Source organism: Peromyscus eremicus, chromosome 5, assembly GCF_949786415.1.
Source record: "Peromyscus eremicus chromosome 5, PerEre_H2_v1, whole genome shotgun sequence".
Taxonomy (NCBI): domain Eukaryota; kingdom Metazoa; phylum Chordata; class Mammalia; order Rodentia; family Cricetidae; genus Peromyscus; species Peromyscus eremicus.
The window spans coordinates 20,193,662-20,218,686 of NC_081420.1; the positions used below are offsets into that span (position 1 = coordinate 20,193,662).

The following is a 25,025-nucleotide window of genomic DNA, read 5'->3' on the forward strand; positions in this document are numbered from 1 at the left end:
CCACATATGCGTTTATTCAAGTATATATTTCCACAATGAAAATACTTAAAGTTATGTCAATAAGTCACCACCCCAATGCTTGTCCTGCCATTCTTGCTACTGAAAGCATTTATAAGCCCCAAAAGGTTTTCAATCAAAAGGCTCCTCAGCACAGAAGTCCTAACATAAAACTTAGTTTCTTTACAAAAACAAAAAACAAACACTGTTCTTTTGAAAAGACTATTAAAGGATCTATTAAGACAGATAAAAATTTCTTACTAAAACTTGGTTCCTTAAAAGAAACAAACTAGTCATTATCTTTAATAACCTCTCAGGCCAGTGTTATTTAAAACCTTCAGCTACATAGAGCATGAGCCTCAACTTTGATAAAGTAAAAAGGACATTTAGATTTCACATATTATGCACCTACTGTACATAGCTTGTAATGCAATCTACCTAAAGCATAAACCCGACTTTACCCTTTACATCTGGAACTGCATGATTTATAAAGTACTGTAGTACTTTAACTTGGGTTTAGTCATTAAAACTCAGGAAGCAGTTCAAATGTGGCCAGATAGGGCAGGCTACTAAAGGCTAGGGTTAGAAATCTAAAACTGAAGACCTCTTTGATTGCATCTATCAGGACAGTTACAATATATGGTTTCCACAGAAAATGCCTTAATTTCAGAAATTGTTGATGGTATCAAGATCCATAGTTGGCTTCACCAAAAGCTTTTTTAGCCAGTTTGAATTCATCACTCATAGTAAGTCTGTCGTCAACTCTAGCAAACTTCCTTGGGTCCTTTTTAATTAAGAACACAGTATCGGCCGGGCGGTGGTGGCGCATGCCTTTAATCCCAGCACTCGGGAGGCAGAGCCAGGTGGATCTCTATGAGTTCGAGGCCAGCCTGGATTACCAAGTAAGTTCCAGGAAAGGCGCAAAGCTACACAGAGAAACCCTGTCTTGAAAAACCAAAAAAAAAAAAAAAAGATCTTCAGTAATATCCACTGATTCAGGCTTAAGGATTCTGGTCATCCCAAAGCATACACACATACCCCATAATTCTTTAAAAAATCTTTATCTTACTCCTCTACGTTCTGCTTTTTCAGCTTCTTTATTTTCCTCCTCACCTGCCATCCTACCAGCTCGTCAGCCTGCTAAACCTGTATTTATCTTCATAGAGCAGAGCCGATATTGGGATCGTTTTACTCCCCACCAAGTCACACCTCTTCTTTCCTACAGTCCGTACTGCTTTACTTCAGCCTTTTTGACTCACTGTCCCGTCTGTTATCTCAGCCACCACAACTCTTGAATATCAGACAGCTGGTGTATTCATATATAAAAGATAGTGATTATAACGTGCCACATGATGACCTTTCTGTCAGTGACAAACTATGCAAAATGGCCCCATGTAGTCATGGAGCAAAAAATATCACAAAATCACATATTTTTATTGTAATCATTTCTGTGCCAAAATAAACAAATATATACCATTGTATTATGATTTCTTTATGGGTGTTTTGCTTGCATGTATGTATGCTTGTGCACCACATGTGTGCATTGGCAGGAGAGGCCAAAAGAGGGTGTTGGATCCCCTTGAAACTATAATTATAGATGGCTGTGAGGTACCATGTCAGTGCTGGAAATTGAGTCCAGGTCTTCTACAAGAGCAGCTAGAGCTCTTAACTGCTGAGGCATCTCTCCAGCCTAATATTATGATTTCTTATATCATGTAGTATAGTAACATGCTGTCCAGATTTGTAGCCTAGGAGGTATAGGCTATCCCACATTGCCTAGATAGGCTGGACCATCTAGGTTTTTGTAAGAATGCTCAATGTTAGCACTACAATGAAATCATTAACCCAGTTCTCATAATTTGTCCTTGTTACAAACACTGTAGGGCCCTCACAAGTTATTGTGGGGATTAAATAAGATCTGTAATTAAACTAGGAGAAAATAATAGTTTACAATAAAGTCTTAATACACTATCAGGCTCAAAAAAGAAACTATTTGCCGGGCGGTGGTGGCGCACGCCTTTAATCCCAGCACTCGGGAGGCATAGCCAGGTGGATCTCTGTGAGTTCTAGGCCAGCCTGGACTACCAAGTGAGTTCCAGGAAAAGGCGCAAAGCTACACAGAGAAACCCTGTCTCGAAAAACCAAAAAAAAAAAAGAAAGAAAAAGAAACTATTTAAATACCCCATTGGCTTTCCTACATTTTAGAAGTGTAAAATTTAAAAGAATTATTTACAACCTAATCAAATTGTTGTTTGTTTCAATGTGGTATCTTTTTCTGCTTTCTTCTCAGGTTTTGAAAGTTGTAGCAATGGTGTAATATCAAATAAAGCACATCAATCATATTGCCATAGTAAACATCAGTTATCCAGTTTGAATGTACCAGAGCTAAACAGTATCAATGTGTCAAGGTCACAGCAAGTTAATAACTTCACCAGGTAATAAAGTGATTTCCCTAACTTTTATATTAGTAGAAACAGCCAGGGCATAGATGCCATCTTCACTGATAATGTTTGAAGAACTTGTGTGATCCACACTGGGGCCTGCCGCTCTGAGCTCCCAGAAAGTAAAAGGGTAGAGACTATTTCCTGTAGGTTTTTAACTTCCTTGTGTGCAGAGCTCTTCTTAGCTCTTCCTTTTCCTACTGTGTTCTTCTCCAGGAGGGTTTAAGGGCAGATGTTGGGTTGTGTGCATTGTCCTCCTGCCAAGTGCAATGCAGTAAAGTGCAGATGCTCACAGGAGAATCTGCCATTAGCATGACAGGAACATTGAGGACCTGTTGGGTACCAAACATGCCGCTGGCTATGTTGTCTGACTTCTAAGATTAGAAAGGTAGATCCTAATGTATATACTATGGACCTTGACACACTCAGATTTAACATTCATGCATTCTTAAAATCCATGCAGTGAAATCACTTGAATACAAGCATCCAAGAGAAATTTATGTGTTTCAGCCTGCCCATTGATGTAGCATTTGAACCGGGTTCATACTGATGTGGTCCTGCAACTAGAACCAGAAACATTGCATTTTCAAACAGTGTTCTAAATTTCTTAATGAAGGAGAACCAGCTGTTCTCATGGAATCTTATAGCAAATTTGATTCTGCAGAAAGTCGTTTTAAAAATTATATTTGAAAATTTGGAGATTTACTGAAATTTCTGGGTTATCTTATCCCATGACAGAAATCTTAAAAGGTAATAGTATATGTTACAGGATATGAGGGGTTGGGCACAGAAGCCTGAGAACAGTAGGAAAAAGAACTGCTGGAGGAGGATAGGGACTCATTCACAGTGAAGTTGACCTATTAGAAAATAAAATAAATTCTGATTAGAAAATGTAAATGTTAATTAGAACTTTATAATTGGTATTTTCATTGTTGACAAGAGAGTCCTTCTTTTGTTTGGAGGTAAGATTGCTGTTGATCTGTGGCACTTTATCTTAGATACTATCCTCTTGACAGAAAGTTGCACAGTAAACCTGTTCTTGCTTAGCTGCAGGGTTGATGATACAACATCCTCCTTTGCAGGAGAGAAGGAAAAGACAACAAACTTAGCTTTTTAAATTGCTAACCAGTAAGAAGCATTTGTATTTGGGTAATGACTTCTGCACCAATATTGTGAAGTCAGTAAAGATGGAATTGACTGTTTAAACCATTTTACAGATGTATAGCTGATTATCAGAAAGTAAATGCTATTTTTTAAGGTCACCAATTAGATAGTAAGTTGCAGAGGTGAAAGTTCTTACTGGGATTTCTGACTTAGGGTCTTGTGCTTTTCCTTACCACTGTCTGAATGCTCTACCCACTCATTCCTTCATGTTCTGACCTTAAGACCCGAGTCCAGGTGTTAACCTCTGGTAGGTGACCTAGATGTTACCTCATTGTCCTTGCTTTGTACTGCCACACCACATGCTCCTTAGGATTGACCTTCTACATAGCACTGATGGAGAACACTCTGGGATACATGAACTAACTGAGCACAGGCCATTTACTCTTGGAGAGCAGTATAATATCCTTAGTGTCCCAACACTGAACAGGCCTCAAGGCTTATTAAAATATGTGTGAGTTGATGCGTGAATAAATGAATGCCTCCAATACTAAATTGGATTGTTCGAAATCTTTAAAAGCTTATATAATTTAAAGCTGTGACAGTGAGGATTTTAAAGTTTAAATCTTGTTTATTTTCTTATTAGATTTCTCTGATAAACAGACTTTTCCTATTGAATCAGTCTGTTCTATAGTCCTGAATCCCTTGCCTCATCTCCCAGGTCTGTCTTTACCTTATAGACTGTTGCACAGGAAGCAGGGGTGGGTGTGGGTGTGTAATGTGTGTGTGCACACCTCTAGTCACATACTCACAGCTCTTAACTAATGGGTTATCTGTACTAGGGTTTAGATTTTTTGTTGTTGGGTTTTGTTTTGTTTTTTCTTGCAATGAATATATTTTCCTTTTATGATGAGAAATGCCCCTTTCTCATGTTTCCTAAATTTTCACCAGTTCATCCACTTCTGGGTTAAGTGTTGCTTAACTCTTCATAGGAGCCATCTGAAGACTAGAGTATTGATTGTCTCCTTAAGTCTGGGGGGATCTGAGAGGGCGTGTACGGAGCACTAAGGTGTTGATACATTACAGGATAAGCAAGCATGAGAACCTGTCCAGAAGCAGTCTGGCTACTGTTGAAAAATACAACTTAGTTGAGCTGAGCATGGTGGTGCACACCTGAGATTTCAGCTACTTAGAAGGTGGAGGCAGGGGGATTGCAAGTTCAAGGCCCGGGCCACGTAGATCCCATTAAAATAAAAATCAAAGTGAAGATTTGATAGCTTTTAATTTGACTGGCCAACAAGATAATCTGGAGAGTCGTAGTGCTGTTTAGGTCTTAGAAGCTGGAAGCTGATAAGCCTCAGTAGTTTGGATTTTGTTTTGTTTTTTATTAGTTACTTTTGAGAGCATATTTTTAAATAGTGAGGCCAGAGACTAAAACAAAGTATCAGTAATGTAGATATGGAAAAGTCTAGAGACTTGTAAAAAGTCTAGAAGTAAATAAGGATAGGGAAGCAGTGTACTGGGTTCTCTGAGCCAGATTTATCGGTTTGGAGAACAAAGCTTCTGCATTAAATGCTGGAAATGACTCTTGGGGGCAGTGGAGAGGGTTGTCTCAGGAAGACTCAGGAACAAGAAGAAAGTACAGATCTGAGTTTGAAAAATAAATATAATGCCAAAGCATGATTTTTCCATATTTTGCAAAGTCTTAAGAGTCACTACACTTGTGCACATGTGCCTCTGCGCCTTCACCTCTGGGAGTTGAGGTTTGTTACAGATCAGTTATGTGTGTGCTTTGATACATCTGAGATTTAACCTCATTTACCTCATTTGCAGATTGCTATCGTCTTACGAAAATTAGTTTTTTATAGGCTACATAGTTGTGTAGTAACTTATCTTAAACTAATTTCTAAAATTAGGTTTGTTTTTTCATTTTCAGTAATGACGTAGACATGGAAACAGATCACTACTCCAATGGAGTTGGAGAAACTTCATCCAATGGTTTCCTAAATGGTAGCTCTAAACATGACCACGAAATGGAAGATTGTGACACCGAAATGGGTTTGCAGTGATATTTCTTACATTTAAAAAAAAAAAAAAAATGGTGGCTACAAGGTTATGTTTTTACTTGGACTGATTTACAGCTAAGCATAAGCCAGATTTCAAAGATGAAATATCTCACTTAACACTCTTTATGAGCATGGCTTGTTGGAGAGAACAGGCACCTTTGGGCTCCTGAGGGGAGGTGCCAGCCTTCCTGGCTCAGCTCTGGTGATATCCTGTGCACTTAACTACCTCAGGGGTGAAGGCTGGGCATAAAAAACATTTTTACACTCATTTCCAGTGTAGTCAATAAGACCAAATGGGTAGAAATTAGGTTGTAAATTTCAGTTAAACTGAATCTCTTAAATCTATTAAATGCAAGCATATGGCATGCATAGTGCTGTTTCTAGGTGTGACTTCTCCCATTTTAAAACAACACCTTGATGCTTTTGAATGCCTCCCTTTACTTTATTGTTGATAATGTCTGTAGAGTTAGATGGTCAGCAGACATCCTTATCAAACAATGAAAATGATTGGAGCTTATAAATTATTTGTGGAATTCGCTTCAGTATTAGACTTCTTTGTATTTTGAGACTGAAATTTAATCACTGAAGTTGCTTAAGGGAGAGCCTAGTTAGTCTTTCCCAGATGTGAGACCCTCTGTATCTTGAGACACGGAAACACACTGGTAGGGGCAAGAGTTCTAGAGCCAGATTTACCTGGACTTGAAAGCTGCAACTGCCACTTACTAACTGCGTGGCCTCAGACAGAATACTTAACTGCTCTGTGCTTCAGCTTTTTCATCTGTAAAATGGATAAAATGAATCTTCTAGGTCATTGTGAAGAGCAGATGAGTTCATCTGTGAAAAACTAATTATATCAAGTACTTTGTAAGCATTAGCCATTCTTTATCATCATATGAATGCTGTTCATAGTGATTTTTATGCATACAGTGTTGTCAATTACCGAGTATTAATTAACAATATATAATAGAAAATACTTCTAAAGGTAACATTTCCTTAATAGTGTAGTTAGTTTTTTTTCATTAGTAAGATACAATATCAACATTTTATTTTATCTGTTTCCTATTTTTTCTGTTAAAACCTGAGAGAGAACTACTGTGTTTCGTATTCTCATATTCTCATTCCCCCGCCTCATCTCCTCTCTCATGTTGTTTCATATAGTTTTAGGGAGTAGTTTTACTTAATTTTCCATGCAAACACTGAAAGATCCTTGCCTCTTGGCTGCACTGAATGTTGGATCCCAGTCTCTTGAGACAGATAAAGTGTAGCTTTGAGTTATAAAGTTCCATATAAAACAATTTTGAATCTCTGTAGCAGCCAGGCATGGTGGTACATACCCTGTAACTCTAGCACTATCTGTTTAGATGAACTACTAAAAAGTAGATACTAAAGAATATACAAAATATTACATAAAAAATTGTATTCTCACTTTTTCCCATTGTTTCCCATTCAATAAGTAGTGAAATGGCCATTTGTTTTGTTTATAGAAGTTGACTCCAGTCAATTAAGACGCCAGCTATGTGGAGGAAGTCAGGCTGCCATAGAAAGAATGATCCACTTTGGCCGAGAGCTACAAGCCATGAGTGAGCAGCTGAGGAGAGAATGTGGCAAGAACACAGCCAATAAAAAAATGCTGAAGGTAAGAATGTCACTTGCTTTCCGTGATAACATGGGCAAGGGGCTTATTTTAGCTCACCATTCTAGAGGTTTCAGTCTGTTCTATCTGCCTCCATTGTTCCTGGGTCTGTGGAGAGACAGAACCTCATGGCAGGGAACTCAGTAGAGCAAGGCTGACAGGGAAAGGATGAGGTGAGGGATAAACTATACTCCTTGCATGCAAGCCTCCAGTGATGTATTCCTTCCAAGTAGGCTCCACATTTTCCAGTTTCCATTATGTCAGATCAATCCATTGATGGAGTTAGAGCCCTCATGTGTAGGTGGACTTTTCTTTCCTGTCCTCCAGTTCCCAAATAACCAACACAGAGATCTAATATTAATTAATATTAATTTTAAATGCTCGAGCAATAGTTCAGACTTGTTACTAGCTAACTCTTACAACTTAAATTAACCCATTTATATTCATCTACATTCTGCCATGTGGCATTACCTCTCTTTCATCTTATACCTCCTATTTCCTCAGGCTCAAAACCCCTCAGATTCCACCCTTCCTCTTCCCAGTGTCCATAGTCTGGTTCACCCACCTAACCTTATTCTGTCCAACTGTTGGCCAGTCAGCTTCTTTATTAATCCTATCACAGCAACATATATTCACACAGTGTAAAGGAATATTCCACATTTCCCCCCTTTTTGTCTAATTAAAAAGGAAGGTTTTAACTTGAACATAGTAAAATTATACACAGCGAAAACAATTATTAAGCAAGAATTACAGTTACAATATCCAGTCCATTTTTATTTGTCAGATTTAGAGAAAATACTCTATTAGTTATTTTTGTAATTATAAAGTTTTATACCTAATTTACCTTTTATCATAACTAAGGAAAACTTTATCTAAGACTCTATAGTCTTCATCTCCATCAAAGACCGCAGAAGGATGAAATGTTACCTAATGACAGGAACATCTGACTACCTGGACAGTCACCCTAGGTTCTTCTGTAATGTTGGGGCATCCAACTTTGGCCTACAGGCCTGGTATATCTGACAGACCTTTCTGGGAAGCAGGGAATTTTGAAGGACTGTCCTACCTCGTCTTGGCAAAGTTTGGCAGTTGCTTTTTTTGCATCTTGCTGGTCCAGTTTCTTTGCCTAGATGGCTAGCTTTTGCCATAAGGAAAGCAAACTCCATATGGAATTTCTTCGATGCCCATTATCTTATCTGAAGTAAATTGGTGCTGCCAGGAGCAGATACGTCTCACTGGTCTTATGTTATAAAACATTTTAAATGTCATGTTCTGTAGTTGAAGTGATTGAAGACCATCTATCTATCTAAATATATCTGTTTAACCTTGAAAACATAACTAATATGACTACAAATTTGATTATTATAGATGACTAACTACTAACCTGTATTTTTTTTTTTTTTTTTTTTTGGTTTTTCTAGACAGGGTTTCTCTGTGCAGCTTTGTGCCTTTTCCTGGAACTCACTTGGTAGCCCAGGCTGGCCTTGAACTCACAGAGATCCACCTGGCTCTGCCTCCCGAGTGCTGGGATTAAAGGCGTGCGCCACCACCGCCCGGCAACCTGTATTTTTAATTATACATTACCCTTTTTAAGTGAGTTACATAAGCACAATACCCCAAACAGGAGTAGAAACATACATATAATACAACAAAAAAACTTTAAATTTGTATTAATAAAACCAAAATCCATACCAATGTAAAATATTTAAGACTAGTAGTTGGCTTTTTTAGTTAAAAGTAGATTCAGTAATCTACTTTATTACCCTGTTATTTATATATCCCCCTTTTTCTTTTCAGAACAAGATCCCTAAATCTAATCTCCTTTGTTCAGTTTTTTTTTCCTGACCACTGCCAATAACAACTTGTAACCAACCCTCCTAAATAGTGAAAACATCCATAATCCATTGAAAGACCAAAACCCACCCATACCCTATCTCTTGGAAATGTGGGCATTGTTCTCTAGACTACTTCCTGGTGTGTGTGGTGGGTGCTGGTATCTTTTGGGGAACCTTGAGAAAATCAGGATAATTGTTAAGTCTTGGCTAGAGTAGTTTGTGCGGCTGGACCATCTTAGTGGACAGCCTTGAAGCTGTCTGACTGGATCTGTCTTTACTGAGGATCTGTATTGTTTTAATCGCATGAGACTACTCTTAAACTGTTACATTAGTTGCCAGCATGGTTCAGCTTAGCGAATGGCATTGGCAGCTGGCTCCTCCTACTTGTTCCCTGAGAGCTTAGCTTCATCGTAGAGGTATTAGTGGGAGCCATGTTAGTGCTCCAGCTCTGGGAAGTGGGTCCATGCTGCCACCAAATAGCATGCTGCCTGCTGCTCATAAACCCCATTTAAGTGTTTGGTAGCAGGGCCTCTTAAAAGAGCTGCACTTGCTAGCAGCTAGCACTGAGCCAAGGAAGCCTCCTCTTAAAGGAGCTGTACCTCTGTTTGTTGTTAGTATTGAGCCCACCCAAGAAAAAGCGGATATCAGAAAGTCGCATTTGGCTGTTTTTGTGGGTTGTTGTTGTTTTTTTTTTTTTTTTTTTTTTTTTGGCTTTGTTAGGTCTTATGTGGAAATTCCGTCCCCCACATTGGAATGCCACTCATGGTCCAATCACCTTCCAGTGACTCCACTTTTACACGGGGACCAAGTCTTTATTTTTTTGAGACAGTGTTTCTCTGAGTTACAGCCCTGGCTGTCCTGGAACTCAGACCAGGCTGGCCTCTGACTTACAAAGATCCACCTGCCTCTGCCTCCGAAGTGCTGGGATTAAAGAGATACGCCACCATGCCCAGCTTTTCTTTTTTTCTTTTTTCTTTTTTTAAGATTTATTTATTTATTTATTATGTGTACCGTGTTCTGTCTGTGTGTATGTCTGTACACCAGAAGAGGGCACCAGATCTCATTACGGATGGTTGTGAGCCACCATGTGGTTCCTGGGGATTGAACTCAGGACCTCTGAAAGAGCAGTCAGTGCTCTTAACCACTGAGCCATCTCTCCAGCCCCATGCCCAGCTTTTCAAAGTTATTGTTTTTGTTAGGGTGGGGGACCAAGTTTTATACTCACGAACTTTTGGGGGATATTTCACATTCAAACCATATCATATGTTTTTCCTTGAGACTTACAAATGTGTCAGAGGCGCCAAGATATAGTTTTATTAAACATTGAGCAATGTCTTGGAAATTCTTGGGAATTTATACCTGGAATTTCCCCTTAGAACCTTGCCCATTTGTGAATCAAAACTCTTGATGGCATTAGGCAGCTTTGAGCTAGAAGAATGTTCTAGATCACAAATAACAGTCTTAAGTGCCAGCTGTTCTGCAGAGCAGTGCCCTGTCCCCTGTGACATACTATGCAATTGTAGTGCGCTGCTGAAACCATAAACTTGAGGTGTATTTTTTAGTAAACATTATTCTAGAGTTGGAGCAAATTAAATGGATTTTTTGGGGATCAGTGAAGGAGTAGATTGTCTTTCATGTCCAGAATGGTTAAAATACATTTTGAAGTCCATGATATGTCCATGGTGGATGATAAGAGGGATAAAATTTCATCAATAAGTTACCCACAGTTTTGTGTATCAGTTGAAAATGGAGTGTTTTGTTAAGCTAGATTGCATTAAATTGTATTGATTTTTGAGTATTTAAAGTTAAATTGTTAAAGATAAACATTACACAACAAAATTACAGAGATCCATAATCTATATACAGCTCAATAAACATCCATATAGTTAGAACAGCCATTCTGAAGCTGTGGGGCTTCACATTGGATTTAACATTTTTCACTGTCAAATGTATTTTATGTACTTATCCACCACTAGAAACAAAGAATCTATGAAAGAAGTAGAACTAGAAAAAGTTCATAACTCCTGACTATTACCTGCATTCCACCCATAATCCTATTTGATTCTGGCCCCTTGATAGGGCAGAGTACCAAGAACAGGAGCCCATGGCAGAGAAAAGCAAAGAAAAAGGAAGAAAGGGAAAAAAAAAAATCTATATCCTTCAAGACATGGTCCCAGTGACCTACTTTCTGTAGCGAGGTCCCATCTTCCAAAGTTTCCAGGGCTTCCAACAATAGCACCACCTGCTGAGACAAGCCATTGAACTTACAAGCCTGTAGGAAACATTTTATATTCCAACACAGCATAGCATAGAAAGCAAAAGGAGATGTAATTGGTGACCCTTGTGACTAAAGATTGGATATTACAGGAAAAGGCAAATGATTGTTGGTGTTTATTCTGGACTTGAACTAAGAATTTAGTGATCAGCAACTTGTAATATTATCTAATACCATAGCCTTGGCCAGCACTATGGCTTTATGCCAAGGGTATGGTAAATACCTGCTTGCTAGTAAATATCTACTTGCTTGGTAGCCTCAATTAAAGGCATCACACCTTACATTCAGTAACTAAGGTAGGAAGAAAAGTGTAGTCACCATACCACATCATCTGCTGTGTAATATAACATTTGTGTTTCTAGTGGTAACCCTCAGCAGTCAAGAGAAAGAGACTTCAGTTACTATTTTGTACTAGATATAAAAGAATTGGAAACAGGTATTCATGTATCAGGAAAATGGCTGTCCACATTTGCCTTAGAAGACATTCAAATGGTCAGATACATCTTTATTAACTCTTCCATTTTAAGTATGTCTCTTGTGAGTACATTTGCAATACATAGTACCAGTATGCATTGCTTTTCAGAGCTGCTTGGTCAGGAGTGTTAAGAAAGTTAACATTTAAGCTCTTTATTAAGTCTTTAGGAATCTAAATAGTACTTCTTTGCTAGATGCTGAAGGCTGCTTTAGGAAAATGGTTCTTAATGTTCCTGATACTTCAGTCCTTTAAAAATCGTTGATGGAGGCTGATAATTTAGCTCAATAGCATGTGCATACCTCTACTGCAAGAAGCTCTGGGTTTTACCTGAGCACTGTGCACCCCCCCACACACACACCAAGCAAAGTTTATAAGGGTTTTGTTGTTGTTTCTTGGCTCTTTTTGGGGGACCCGCCACCCAGCTCCATCACCTACAGAGAGAATTATACTTAATTATAAATGCCCAGCCTTTAGCTTGGCTTCTTTCTTGCCAGCTTTCCTTAACTTAAAATTATCCCATTTACCTTTTGCCTCTGGGCTTTTCCTGTTCTCGTACTTCTGTAATCTTACTCTTACTCCCTGGCTTGATGTGTAGCTGGGTGACTGGCCCCTGGAGTCCTCTTCTTCCTGTAGCTCTAGCTAGCTCTCTCCTCCCAGATTTCTCCCTCTATATATTCTCTCTGCCTACCAGCCACACCTATCCTTTCTCCTGCCTTACTATTGGCCAGTTCTTTATTAGACTATCAGGTGTTTTAGACAGGCACAGTAACACAGCTTCACAGAATTTAAAAAATACAACATAATCAAAAGTAACACACCTTAAAATAATATTCTACAGCATTTCCCCCTTTTTGTCTAAATAAAAATGAAAAGGCTTTAAGTTAAATATAGTAAGACTATATACAATAACAATTATCAAGTGAGCATTACATTCATAATATGTCCATTTATAAGTTAGCATATTCAGAGAAAATAATGCATTATCTATCCTTAGTGAATGCAAAGTTTTACACCTAACTTACTTTCTATCATAACTAAGGAAACTGCAACTATAACTCTCTAGTCTTCAACTCCGTCAAAGACCCAGAAAGATGTAATATTATCTAACAAACAGAGACATTTGGCTGCCTAGAGAGTCACCCAAAGTTCCTCTACAACATTGGGACATCCGTCCACAACCTACAGGCCCAGAACATCTGGCAGACTTTTCAGTGAAGCAGGAAATTTAAAGGATTGTTTTGTCTTGTATTGGCAATCAGTCACTTTCTTCTATGTCCTGCAGAATGTCTGGCAGATTCTTCTGTAAAGCAAGAATTTTGAAGGACTGTCCTGCCTTGTTTTGGCAAAGTTCAACAGTCTTTTCCCTGTGTGTCCTACATGTCCAGTCTGCACAGCACATTGTCAGCTGTCAAAGGCAAGAACAGTTTCTTTGCCCAGTGGCTAACCTTGCCATAATGAAAGCAAATTCCATAAGAAGTTTCTTCAATGCCAGTCATCTTCACTGAAGTAAATTGGCACTGCCAGGAACAGATGTGTCTCATTGTCATGAAAAACCTTAAGTTAACAAAACATTTTAAATGCCATATTCTGTATGTCTTTGAAAGGTTTGAAAACCATTTATCTATCTATCTAAAATATATCTCTATGATCTGGAAAGCATACCTAACATATCTACAAACTTGATTATTATAAATGGCTAACCACTAACCTGTGTTTCCTGATTATCCTACAGAGTTTATAATAATAGCTTTCAAAAACTAGAACTTCACCCCACATTTCCAAATGAACTGCATAGGCTCAATACCTCAAACAAAAATAGAAACATACATACAATATGTTGTAAAAAGAAAATAACTTTAAATTTTTATCAATATACAAAAATCCTTTAAACAAGAGTAGAAACATATATACAGTGTAACAAAAATAACTTTAAATTTGTATCAATATAATATTCCCCTAAATGATAACAAATATCCATAACCCACTAAATAACCAACAGCCACCCACACCCCCCAATTTTTGGGAAAGTGGGCATAATTTTCTCCATACTTCTTCCTACTATCTGTGGATGAAGTATCTTTAGGGTCCTAGAGAGAAAGTTTCAGATAATGGCCAAGTCCTGGGAAGACTAGCAGTAATTTTTGCTGATAGATACCACCTGTCAAGGTTCAAGAGGTCTTGCCTGATCCAGCCTGATCCATATTAACCCTGAAGGAATCTATAGCCTCCAGTCTCCTGTGGGAACAAAACTGCAAAGCGTTTTTGATTTCCATTTGACAAATATATTTTTTGACTTTTTTTTTTTTGGTTTTTCGAGACAGGGTTTCTCTGTGTAGCTTTGCGCCTTTCCTGGGACTCACTTGGTAGCCCAGGCTGGCCTCGAACTCACAGAGATCCGCCTGGCTCTGCCTCCCGAGTGCTGGGATTAAAGGCGTGCGCCATCACCGCCCGGCTTATTTTTTGACTTTTTAAAAGTTAAGGCATTCCTAAAGTATATAGGCTGATTTATTTCAACAGTCCTCCTTTCAATTCCAAGTCTCTTTGCAGCTGTTCTTTGCTTTTTAACAGTCAAAAAATTCAAATCAGCACAATAACATACAGGATCCAGACTACCTATGTATTTCCCATCTCACATGGCTTTTTCCTTTTACTTTCTCTTTAAAGACTTTATTTTGTAAATTTTTTTTTTTCTGTAACTATACCCTTTTCCTTTTCTTAAGCCTACACACATTGTTAAACACACTGTAACCTGTTTAGAGGTTTTTCTGTCTGGACCTTTTTTACTGCACATTTTTTAGCCTTTTTGACTGCATGAACAAACTTTAAACTGCTAAGTGGCATAAAACTCTGCCCCAGCTTTTGTGACTGGCTCTGCCCACTTCTTGGGTTGCAGAAAGTCAAGCTGAGCTCACGAGCTTTCTCAAAGGTTGGTGCTGAGAACTGCATTCAACCTTCGTAGAGCTCTAAAATGCTGATGCTTGCACTGTGGCAGGCGTTTTTACTTAGTTTTTTTGTTCCTACTTAATGTACTGGCTGCTCAAGGGCTTACCAGCAGGCAGAAACTCTTAAACTCTTTTTTTTTTTTTTTTTTTTTTTTAGCTTTTTCCAGTCCTACATGGAAATTTGGGTTCATGTTGGATGTCAGGGTTTTTTTGTTTATATGGGTTACATCTATTGCTATCTATGGTATTAGAAGTTAAAACTAAATTTCCATAAATCGATTTATTTTTAAAAAATGCTCTTACTTAAATGAGAAATAGCATCATTTTTATTTTTTCAGGACTCTAATGTTTAATAGATGAACTGGATTCTCAGACCTAGTCTGCATTGAATCCATGAAACAGATGAATCAGAGATTCATTTATGTGGGAAATGGGCTATGAAAGTGAAAAGGCAAGGAAAACCTCAGTGATACTATGAACAATTTCGAGCTTGACACCCCCTTGAAAAGGGCCTAGACACCATGTGTCCTTGGACCACACTATTGAAAATTTCTCATTAGGTGATATTTGGGAATATGAAATGTGCTCAAGAATTCTTGGGCTTTTTTCATACTCAAGTCATCTATCTGACTGTGTACGCTGTCAAAACTCTGTGCTAATTGAGCTGGAAGAAGGAATGTGATTTTACTACTTTTGAGTTATACTCCATCTTACTGTGTTGTGTCTTTGGTTCTCATTTAAACATGAAGCTCATTATGTGACCATATCTCAAAAGTATTTCCTGATTACACTGAATTTATATATATATACATATGTATGTATATACACAGTTTTATCATCTTCATCTAAAAATAATGATTAGCTTTGATTTTGTACTTCTGACTCCTAAGCAGCTATGTCTTTCAGAACTGCTTCCCTCTCGTTTCCCAAACTTACCTTGCTTCCAATAACAATCAGTGACTTAACTAATTTACAAGAGATCAAGAGAATCTGAGGAAAATGGAAATGGAGTTGATGTTTTGAAATTATTTCTCTTTATTCTTTGAGATTGCATATGGTTATGCTTTTTTCTTTGGTGTTTGAGGGTTTTCAGAACCTTTTAGTTCACACATGTAATTATGTATCACTTAATGAAGAGGATATGTCTTAAATACATTTTTTGTTCTTTTGCAAACATCATTGTATACTTAACACAGACCTAGATGGTGTAGTCTACTGCGCAGCTAGCTGTACGGTGTGTGTGTTTGTGTGTTTGTGTGTGTGTGTGTGTGTGTGTGTGTGTGTGTGTGTATTGTGGCTGGCAGTGCTTTATACTTTGTTTATACTTCCTCAAACACATGAGTAATACTGGCATGACAAGAGTAATGTCAGCAGGCAATAGACATTACCCAGCTACATTATAATCCTAAGGGATCACCTTGTATGTGCAGACTGTCAGTGGCCTAGACTCTTTATGCACAACAGTGTCCCACACAAAGAGACTAGTTTGAAGTTAAGGATAAAATTGTACTGTTTGTTCCTAAGGGCAGTGTTTTTTGCCTTCATGTGCGCCACTCTAAAGTAAATGATTAGGGAGCTCTTGCAGCTGTAGGCAGCCGGAAACATCTCTGGACCTTTGTTCTTCCAGGTTTCCAGTCTTCCTTTCCTCTTTTCTTGTCATCTTGGTTCTTTGTTCCTTCCAGTAGCTCCCAGGGAAGCCGCCTGGATTGGTTGGTCTGGCAACCATTTCTAGATGCCAGCAGTGTGACTCATGAGCAGTCGTGGCCTGGGGGGTGGGGGGTGGGGGAGTTTTCAGTACAGTGACTGAACGAGAAATAGAGCCAGCTAAGATCACACTGTCCAGAAACCATTCTGGCTCCTATGTCAAAATGGAGATGTTTGAAACTGCATTTCCTGACATTATTTCCATTGAAGAAGTCTTTTTCTTCAAAATGGAGCATAACCTGTAGTGGCACCATTATTTCAGCTGTCTGTCTTACCTCCCACGTGCACATATTTCACTTAATTAGTAATTATAAGACCTTTTTGTCTTAAAGCAGGGTCCCACTGTGTGGCCACCACTGGTCTCTTAACTTTCAAACCTTTTCCCTCAGCCTCCCAAGTGTGAACTGCCTTATGTGACTTGGGAGGTTTTTTTTTTTGTTTAGTTTTGTTTTATCTTATTTCTCCCAGTTTCTCCACCTTATTTATGGATACTTTGAAGTGGTTATGTGACTTGCTGTTTTGTTTTTATGTCAAGGTGTTTTGTGACACCTTTATATACATGCATCTTTCTTTAAAGATTTTCCACTGAGATAATATTTTTAGAAATTCCTGAGAAAAGCTGAGTATTACCGTGGCTCACGCTGCCTGTTGCTAGATTGCATTCCAGAAAGTAGGGCCTTCATCCTGTCTTAGGGGTAACACTTGGTTCAGTTTTAGAATTGGTTATTAGCACAGCATTGCGGGGTAAAAACATTCATATTGCTTTTCTAATTTTATTTGTGTTCCTTAACTGTGAACTTTCTAGGTGTTTATGCTTGGGAATTTAATGCTGGTTTTCTTGCTTAGAGCTTTATTCTGCTTCTAAGCCTGTGATTCTCAATCTGTGGGTTGCTACCCCTTGGGTGGTTGTATATTAGGTATCCTATATTACAATTCATAACAGCAAAATTACAGTTATGAAGCAGCAACAAAAATAATCTTATGGTTGGGGGTCACCACAGCATGAGGGACTGTATTAAGAGTTGCAGCGTTAGGAAGGTTGAGAAGCACTGAGCTGTATTTTGTGGTGTTGCTCTGTGGGTCTTCTCAAGTTGAGTCTAATCCCTGCCAAGCTCTTTTCTTAAGTCCCATTGCCTCCCTTATGGAAAACATGTTTTCATCATATGGTTTTTTGAGTGTTTTAGGATCTAGCTCCTCCTTAGCCATGCATTTTTCTTTCTTAGCCTCAGTTTACATGCTTCCATTAGGTCAATAGAAATATGCTAAAAGCAGTGATTAGGTTCTAGTCGTTGCTGTGTGTCCTGCCTAGCAGCTGTGCTCACCAAAGTAAAAGGAAAATTTAACACTCATGTGTAGATTCAAAGGGAACCTCTATCTTACTGTACTGTGTGATCTTTACCTCTCACTGTGCCTCAGTTTGCATCTGTAGGATGGGCATACCAATCTCAGGTGAAAGTAGTTGAGGTGATCCATGAATGCCTGAAATGTTGTCTTATTACAGCTATTATTTCTGGGAGGTTTTGCTTTTAAATCTAAAGGGAGTTGAGATTGTGAGGCTTCAAAACCTGCCATTTGGTGGTGTCAGGGTGTAGATCCATGAATAGTTTTATACTGCCATTTGGTGGTGTCAGGGTGTAGATCCATGAATAGTTTTATCCTTGGCTCTATGTACTAGTCATTCATTGGACATATTCTTGGTGTATCTTATAAAATGTACCTATATGGTGGGAATGACACCTCATTAGATGGCTATGGTTTGCAGGGTAAATTAGTGTTGATGAAAGCATAGTTTTTAGAATTAATAAGACTAATAGTAAGTTAGTTCTGTGAGAAATGGACTGTTCTTTGAACAGTAAGCTGGAGGTGGGGTGTGGGGTAGGGAACAGAACAGCTCTGTTAGACACAAAAGCATAGTGCCATAAGAAGCAGTTACTGTTATCAAGCAAGTACATAGAGACTCTCTTACACCCAACACTTATGACTAATTACTGGTAACTCTAAATGGTTTATTATAAAACTTCTGTGTTTCTATAACTTTCATTATGATTGGGGCAGTCTAAACTGAAATGAAATGAAATATTCAGCAATATAAGCCAGTGGATGAGTCGTGTGTACTTAGTGGCATATGTATTCCATTTTGTAGCCTCAGACTAACTTCAGATTGTTTCATGGGATATATGGATGACATGAGCCTAAGTACAACTGAACAGGAAGTACCCTTCTCCCCCTACACACCTGCTTTAGTAAACATTCAGTAATGTTAGATAAGGGGAATAGAGTCTGCTTGAGCAACTAAATGTAGAAGTTCAGAAATTGTAGCACACACCATTTTTAGAGTGCTATGGTTCCCACCTTCATAAGTTTACAGCCTCTGTACCACCCTTCATATGTCTATTGCCAATGGAGTCTCTTGTCCATTCATGTGTGTGTGTGTGTGTGTGTGTGTGTGTGTGTGTGTGTGTATGTATATATGTGTGTATATATATGTATACATATATATATGTATACATGTATACATATATATACAGAATATTACTCTGGGTTAGGCTATTGACTTGGCATACAAATACACACGCGCTATAATTGTCCTAGTTACAATTCTATTCCTGTGAAGAGACACTATGACCAAGGCAATTCTTAAAGAATTTAAATTGGCTTGCTCACAGTTTTAGAGGGTTAGTTCATGATCATCATGGCAAGCAGCAGACAGTTATGGTGCTGGAGCAGTAGCTGAGAGCTTTACATCCTGATCCATAGGCAGCAGCAGAGACTGGGCCTTGATGTATGCTTTTGAAACCTCAAGGTCCACTCCCAATGAAAACCTCCTCCAACAAGGCACACCTAATCCTTCCCTAACAGTTTCCCTAACTGAGTACCAATCATTCAAACATAGGAGCCTGTGGAGACCATTCTCATTCAAACCACCACAGGACATTGCTAACTTGATTAATTCTCACACAATTCCATGCAATTACATCTCTTTGTAATCACCCAAAATCACATGATGAAACTGGTATTTTAAGACACAGTTTTATGGTAGGGGCCAAAGCTAGCAAGTCGTACAGCTTGGACTTGAAGCAAGCATCTGAAACTATCATATCTTCCGTGGTAAGAGTGAAAAGAAAGCCGGGCGGTGGTGGCACACGCCTTTAATCCCAGCACTCGGGAGGCAGAGCCAGGCGGATCTCTGTGAGTTCGAGGCCAGCCTGGGCTACCAAGTGAGTTCCAGGAAAGGCGCAAAGCTACACAGAGAAACTCTGTCTCGAAAAACCAAAAAAAAAGAGTGAAAAGAAAGCTGTGTGCCAATTGTTTTAAAGTTGTAAAAGAAGTTGTTTCAGTGTAGTTGGAAATAACATACTGAATGTCTACAGGATCCATCTTGGCTTTATTTTCTCCACTACTAAACTTAAGAGGATATTCAGTGAGATATGTCCAGTTCCAACATTTGTTTAGAAATTAAGGCAGGCCTTATTCATTAATGTCAGTTTTATATCAGTGATCACATGTGATAAGGCACCTAGATGTTTGGTCTCTCTTCTTTCTTCATCAATGTGAGCCCATTCCTTTGGACTTGGTTTTAATTTCCCCATTGGGCTTGTTGCAGAAGTGGTGGAGGAGTGGCAGAGATGAACAAAAGTGACTGTTGACAAGAAAACTGAAAACCAGTTACACTTTATTATATAGTCTGCTTTCTGAAGCATAAAACGTGTTTAAAGGTTATAGTCACCTAGTGTTGTAAAACTGTACCTTAACCTTTCATCCTGGAACCACTATGAACACATCAGCTGAACTACCTGAACATTGTTTTCAACAGGACGCATTCAGTTTACTAGCATATTCAGATCCTTGGAACAGTCCAGTTGGAAATCAACTTGATCCAATTCAGAGAGAACCTGTGTGCTCAGCTCTTAACAGTGCAATATTAGGTAAGTAACTAAAGCAAGATAACTAGACTTCAGCTACATATCTCTGAACATTTGAAAGGATATTGTCCTAACATTTGTTTCAGTAAAACAGGAACATATTTATCTTAAAATACAGAAAATTTCCTCCATACCAGATTACATGGATTCCGATGGAATAAAAATGGTAAGATACTGAAATTTTGGAATGTTTGTTTGAAAATATATAAGCACTTAATGAGTCTTCTCATTTAGAATGCGGTAGTTGGGTGATCTTTGTGTTTAAGTGAAAAATCCTACCATAGAGGCAGGCACCCTGTAGTCCATAGCCCTCACTTTGGGACTAGGAATAACAGGCAATGTTTTTTAAAATTTTTTGATCTACTGGGCCTAAACTCCTTCTCCATTATCATCACTGGGGTGAGTTGTGGAAGATGTAGGGAGTGTGTGACCTTGACTGGCCCAGGTGAAAAAGGTGGCTTTATATTGACAATACAGGAAGAGACAGACCCTCTCTATATCAGCAGCTGTGTTTAATGGGCTGATCAAAACTTGGTTTCACTGCTGTGGAAGGAATTTGGGCGTGTTTAGAAAGTTTTGATAGTTGCTCCACAGGAAAGGGAAGCTAGAAGGGAGTACTTGACTAGAGTACTCAGGAGTCAAAGCTGGTACCACTCTGATACTGCATTCTGCTTCTTTTGACTCAAGGTATTTAAAAAAAGAATGAGGGTTACCTGAGCTCCCCACATCATAGGTTCTGTCTTAAGATATAAGCAGTACCAACCCCTGGACTCAAACATTTGCATTCAGATTAACCAGTCACTTAAGTGGAAAGGCTTTCTCAGTGTGTATGGGAAATGGGGAACTAGAACCTGTTGTTCTGTTAGTTTCTATTCCTCTCAGTATGTCACACAGTTGTGGCAATAGTAATTACATACTGAACAAATATTTTATGCAAATTCTGTAGTTGCACTCCTATGTAAATGTTACTGGGTTGATCTGCACATAAAGCTTAATTTCTGAGCTGTTTTCTCAAAGGTAATTTAGATAAGGGTTATTTTACATCTAACTTTAGACTTTTAACTTACCCAATAAAATGAGACTTCAGTCCAGTTTAGAAGTTTGTACTGTTGTTATTTGGCCTGGTGAAGTTTAAAAGATTTGTAGTCGTGTGTTTCAAACAATTTGGAATTGCACTGTCACACAAGTAATTTGGACATTGGTACTTGTATTGAAGGCTAAATTTCATGGCAAGAAGGTAAAGGAAGCCATGAGTGCTCATATTCTAAATCTGATAAGGGTCAATACTGCCATTTGAGAATAAGAATAGTGGCCTTTGTGTTACAATTTCTTAAATTAGAATTTGTGTGTAGAATAATATGAATTTGGTTTGTGTGTTGTATTTTTAGTGTCCATATATGTATCAGTTCTGTTGGTAAAAATAAGAGAATTTAGTAACTGTGACAGGAATGGTGGCTCACTGTGATTGTCTTTCTGAAACTACTGCATTACAGGTAGTCACAAACATCTTGATTGCCAATTTTCTTGTGGCAGGTTTTAATTTCTTGAATTCTTCAAATCAAATGCTTAGGAGCATTATCCAAGATAAAAGTGTTAGGCTGGGTGTGGCAGGCAGGCCTCTGAGCTTGAAGCCAGCCTAAAAGACTTTCAGGCCAGACAGGAATACAGTGAAACTGTGTGTCTGTGTGTTGGGGTTGGGGTGGAGGCTATAAACAATGCTTATTTAATGCTTACAGTAAAAATGATAAGTTTCAACAGTCCCATGGATGACTGCATCTTTTGTGCTACTAATGGGCAGACCTATATGTAATTCATAATATATTAAATGTATGTGTTTTGTAGACCTTAAAAGCTTAAAGATGCTTAAAACCAGAGGCCTCTTTTGGTCAGAGAGTGTAATAATGAACCAGGTGCTCACTTGAACCTTCCTTAAGCTTTAAAAATAATAATTTTTCCTTTGTATTTATCAGTAAATCAGTATTTCAATAATCTTAACCCTCAGACCACTTTTTATTAAACCATTGTTTTCTCATCTATCTGCTCCATGCTTTTATTCATGTCTTACTTAAGTCCTTGGCTTGCTTTTCTGTGTTTCTTTGTGCTTCATTCCTTCAGAATTTTTTTTTTTTCTGCTGTATTGCACACTCTGAACTGAGGCTGTAGGTGATCAGATAGAGCTTGACAGCCACTGTCATGGTTTTGCCCTGTGAACTTCTCCTGTAGAGGACTGATTAGTTTCATGAACGGATTTGGACACCATCTCCAGAGAGAATTACTAGCTTTGGGGTGGGTCGTGTGACCCTTAGTTCACTTCATCTTTGGTAATTACTGCATGTTTAATTCCAGCACTCAGGAGGCAGTTTCAGGCCAGGCTGGTCTACATAGTGAGTCCCTATCTCAAAAACAAACCAAAAAAGTACACCTGTCTGAAAGTTGTGATATGTAACACCCAAGAAATATTCTGTTTATTAAAACATCTGAAGTGGTGGTTAGAAGTTAACCTCTTCAGTTCTAGTGTGGCTTTGCTATGTATTCTGACAGCCATTCACTTGCTTCTGAATAACATTTACCAGGGCGCCTTAGAGACAGCGCAATAGCTCTCACTGGACTTTATCCACAGGGTAGCATCACTGTCAACTGAATGAAAACATGGTACTGCCTTTTCTTGTTAATGTCAGCTGACCTTGGCTAAGTAGATGGGTAGAATTTCTTTATATCAACCCCAAATGTCAACTAGGTTACAGCTTTCCCATCATGGTTAACAGAGAAGGAACAAGTTGAGTATATACTTTAAAAATCTAGTTCTGGCCAATATGGTGGTACACACCTTTGATTCCAGCACTCAGGCAGAAGCAGGCAGAGCTCCAAGTTCCAGGCCAGACAGGAATACAAAGTGAGACCATTTATTAAAAAAATAAATTTAAGAAATCTTAGCTCCGGCCAAAGTTTTTTTTTATTAGAAATACTAATCTGCCCTGCTAGTCAGGTAATTCAGATCCTCACAGGCACTGATGTAGCAAATGTTGTATTTCCTAGATTGAAAGATGGTTTTAAAAAATGGTTTGTTAATTGCTATTTCCATTTTCTAATCCTTTTTCCTTAGAAACCCACAATCTGCCAAAGCAACCTCCACTTGCCCTAGCAATGGGACAGGCCACACAATGTCTAGGACTGATGGCTCGATCAGGAATTGGATCCTGTGCATTTGCCACAGTGGAAGACTACCTACATTAGCTATGCACTTCAGGAGCTCACACTTACATTGTGGCAGATAGTCAACATGGAAGTAGACCGGCTCTGCTGATTTGAAATTTAGATTTTTTAATTATGTACTGGAGACAGGTTTTTGTCGCTTTACATTGCTTCCTAGTTTACAGCATGATGCAAATGATTTTCTAACTTAGTGTTAGGAGAAAATATTTTCCATCTTTTAACCTCTTAGTTGTCTAAGAGTTAAATATTACTGAATTTCAGACGTTCAAATTGATCATCAGAAATCCTTTAAAACAATTACCTAAAAGAAACCAAAAATCCTGCCTTCTTTGTTGGGGGGAGAAGGGGGGAGGAAATGGAACAAGTTGTGTTTGTGTTAGCATGTGGGTGATGTAAACTACAAATTGGGAGCTGTTCCGACCCCCTGCTCCTGTGTAAGCATTCAATCAGTGTAACTTGCAAAATGCATAAACATCCGACAGTTTGAATTTAATAGTGTTGATGGAAGAAATCATTTTTAATGTGTACTGTAAAACTTGAAATACTCAGGAGCTGAGTGAGTACGTTTGTTGCTACTTACAATCCCGACCTGTTAGTCCCAGTAGTTTTGTTTTAACATGGTCTTTTTCAACTTTGTTTCCTGTTTAACTACAGATGACTTCTGTTGTAGACTCACAAGTTTAACTGTTGTATTATAACAGTATTACATGTCAACAGTGTGGTTATGACCTTTATTTATATAAAAACCAAATATTTAGTCAATTTACCGTGTCTTAATTTAATCTTTGTACACCTTCCATTTTTAAGTGCTTAAATGAGTACTATATTGCAATAAAAATGTAGTGATATAATTAACCAGCCATTAAAAATTTACTTCTACAGATATTAGTGTCAATTGAATTTATGTATTAGGTTCTCATATACTTTTTAGAGCAACTAATAATAGCAATGATTCTTACTATCAGCCCAAGTTAAGAGTCTAACACTGCCTTCAGGTGACTGCATTAGTCAAACCTGATATTGTATGTGAAAAGAAAAGTAAGAATTTAACAGGTACTGTAACTGCAAACCTCCAAACTAGTTAATAAAATCTGAAAAGCTGTTCCAGGGCTGACAAGATGGCTCAGCAAATAAAGGCACTTGCTGCCAAGTCTGATTACTTGAATCTAGCCTCTGGAACCCACATAGTAGGGAATTGTCAATAAAAATTGACTTCTGACACACCATGCATGTATGCACACACATACCTTTTCTTTAAAGAACAAAGTCCCCGACCCCACCTCCCAATTATTTCAGATTAATTTAGTCAAAGGTGCTGGCTGACATTTCAGTCTTCCCCAGCAGACATTTACCTACTCTTGGGATTTTTTCCCCCATGCTTTTTTGTTTTGTTTTGTGTTTTTCTGTTTGTTTGTTTGTT

The 25,025-nt window shown here is 38.3% G+C and overlaps 1 protein-coding gene across 1 annotated transcript in view; it reads left to right on the forward strand.

The window, feature by feature from the left end:
* The window catches only part of Ranbp9 (RAN binding protein 9), a 94,291-nt gene extending 70,642 nt beyond the window's left edge, over window positions 1-23,649 (forward strand). Inside the window, exons 10-14 of the mRNA XM_059263112.1 lie at window positions 2,288-2,432; window positions 5,476-5,597; window positions 7,090-7,241; window positions 20,284-20,395; window positions 23,496-23,649. Coding sequence (XP_059119095.1) covers window positions 2,288-2,432; window positions 5,476-5,597; window positions 7,090-7,241; window positions 20,284-20,395; window positions 23,496-23,626 — 662 coding nt within the window. The 3' untranslated portion in view covers window positions 23,627-23,649. The remainder of the gene's footprint in view (window positions 1-2,287; window positions 2,433-5,475; window positions 5,598-7,089; window positions 7,242-20,283; window positions 20,396-23,495) is intronic.
* Window positions 23,650-25,025: the final 1,376 nt, after the last annotated feature.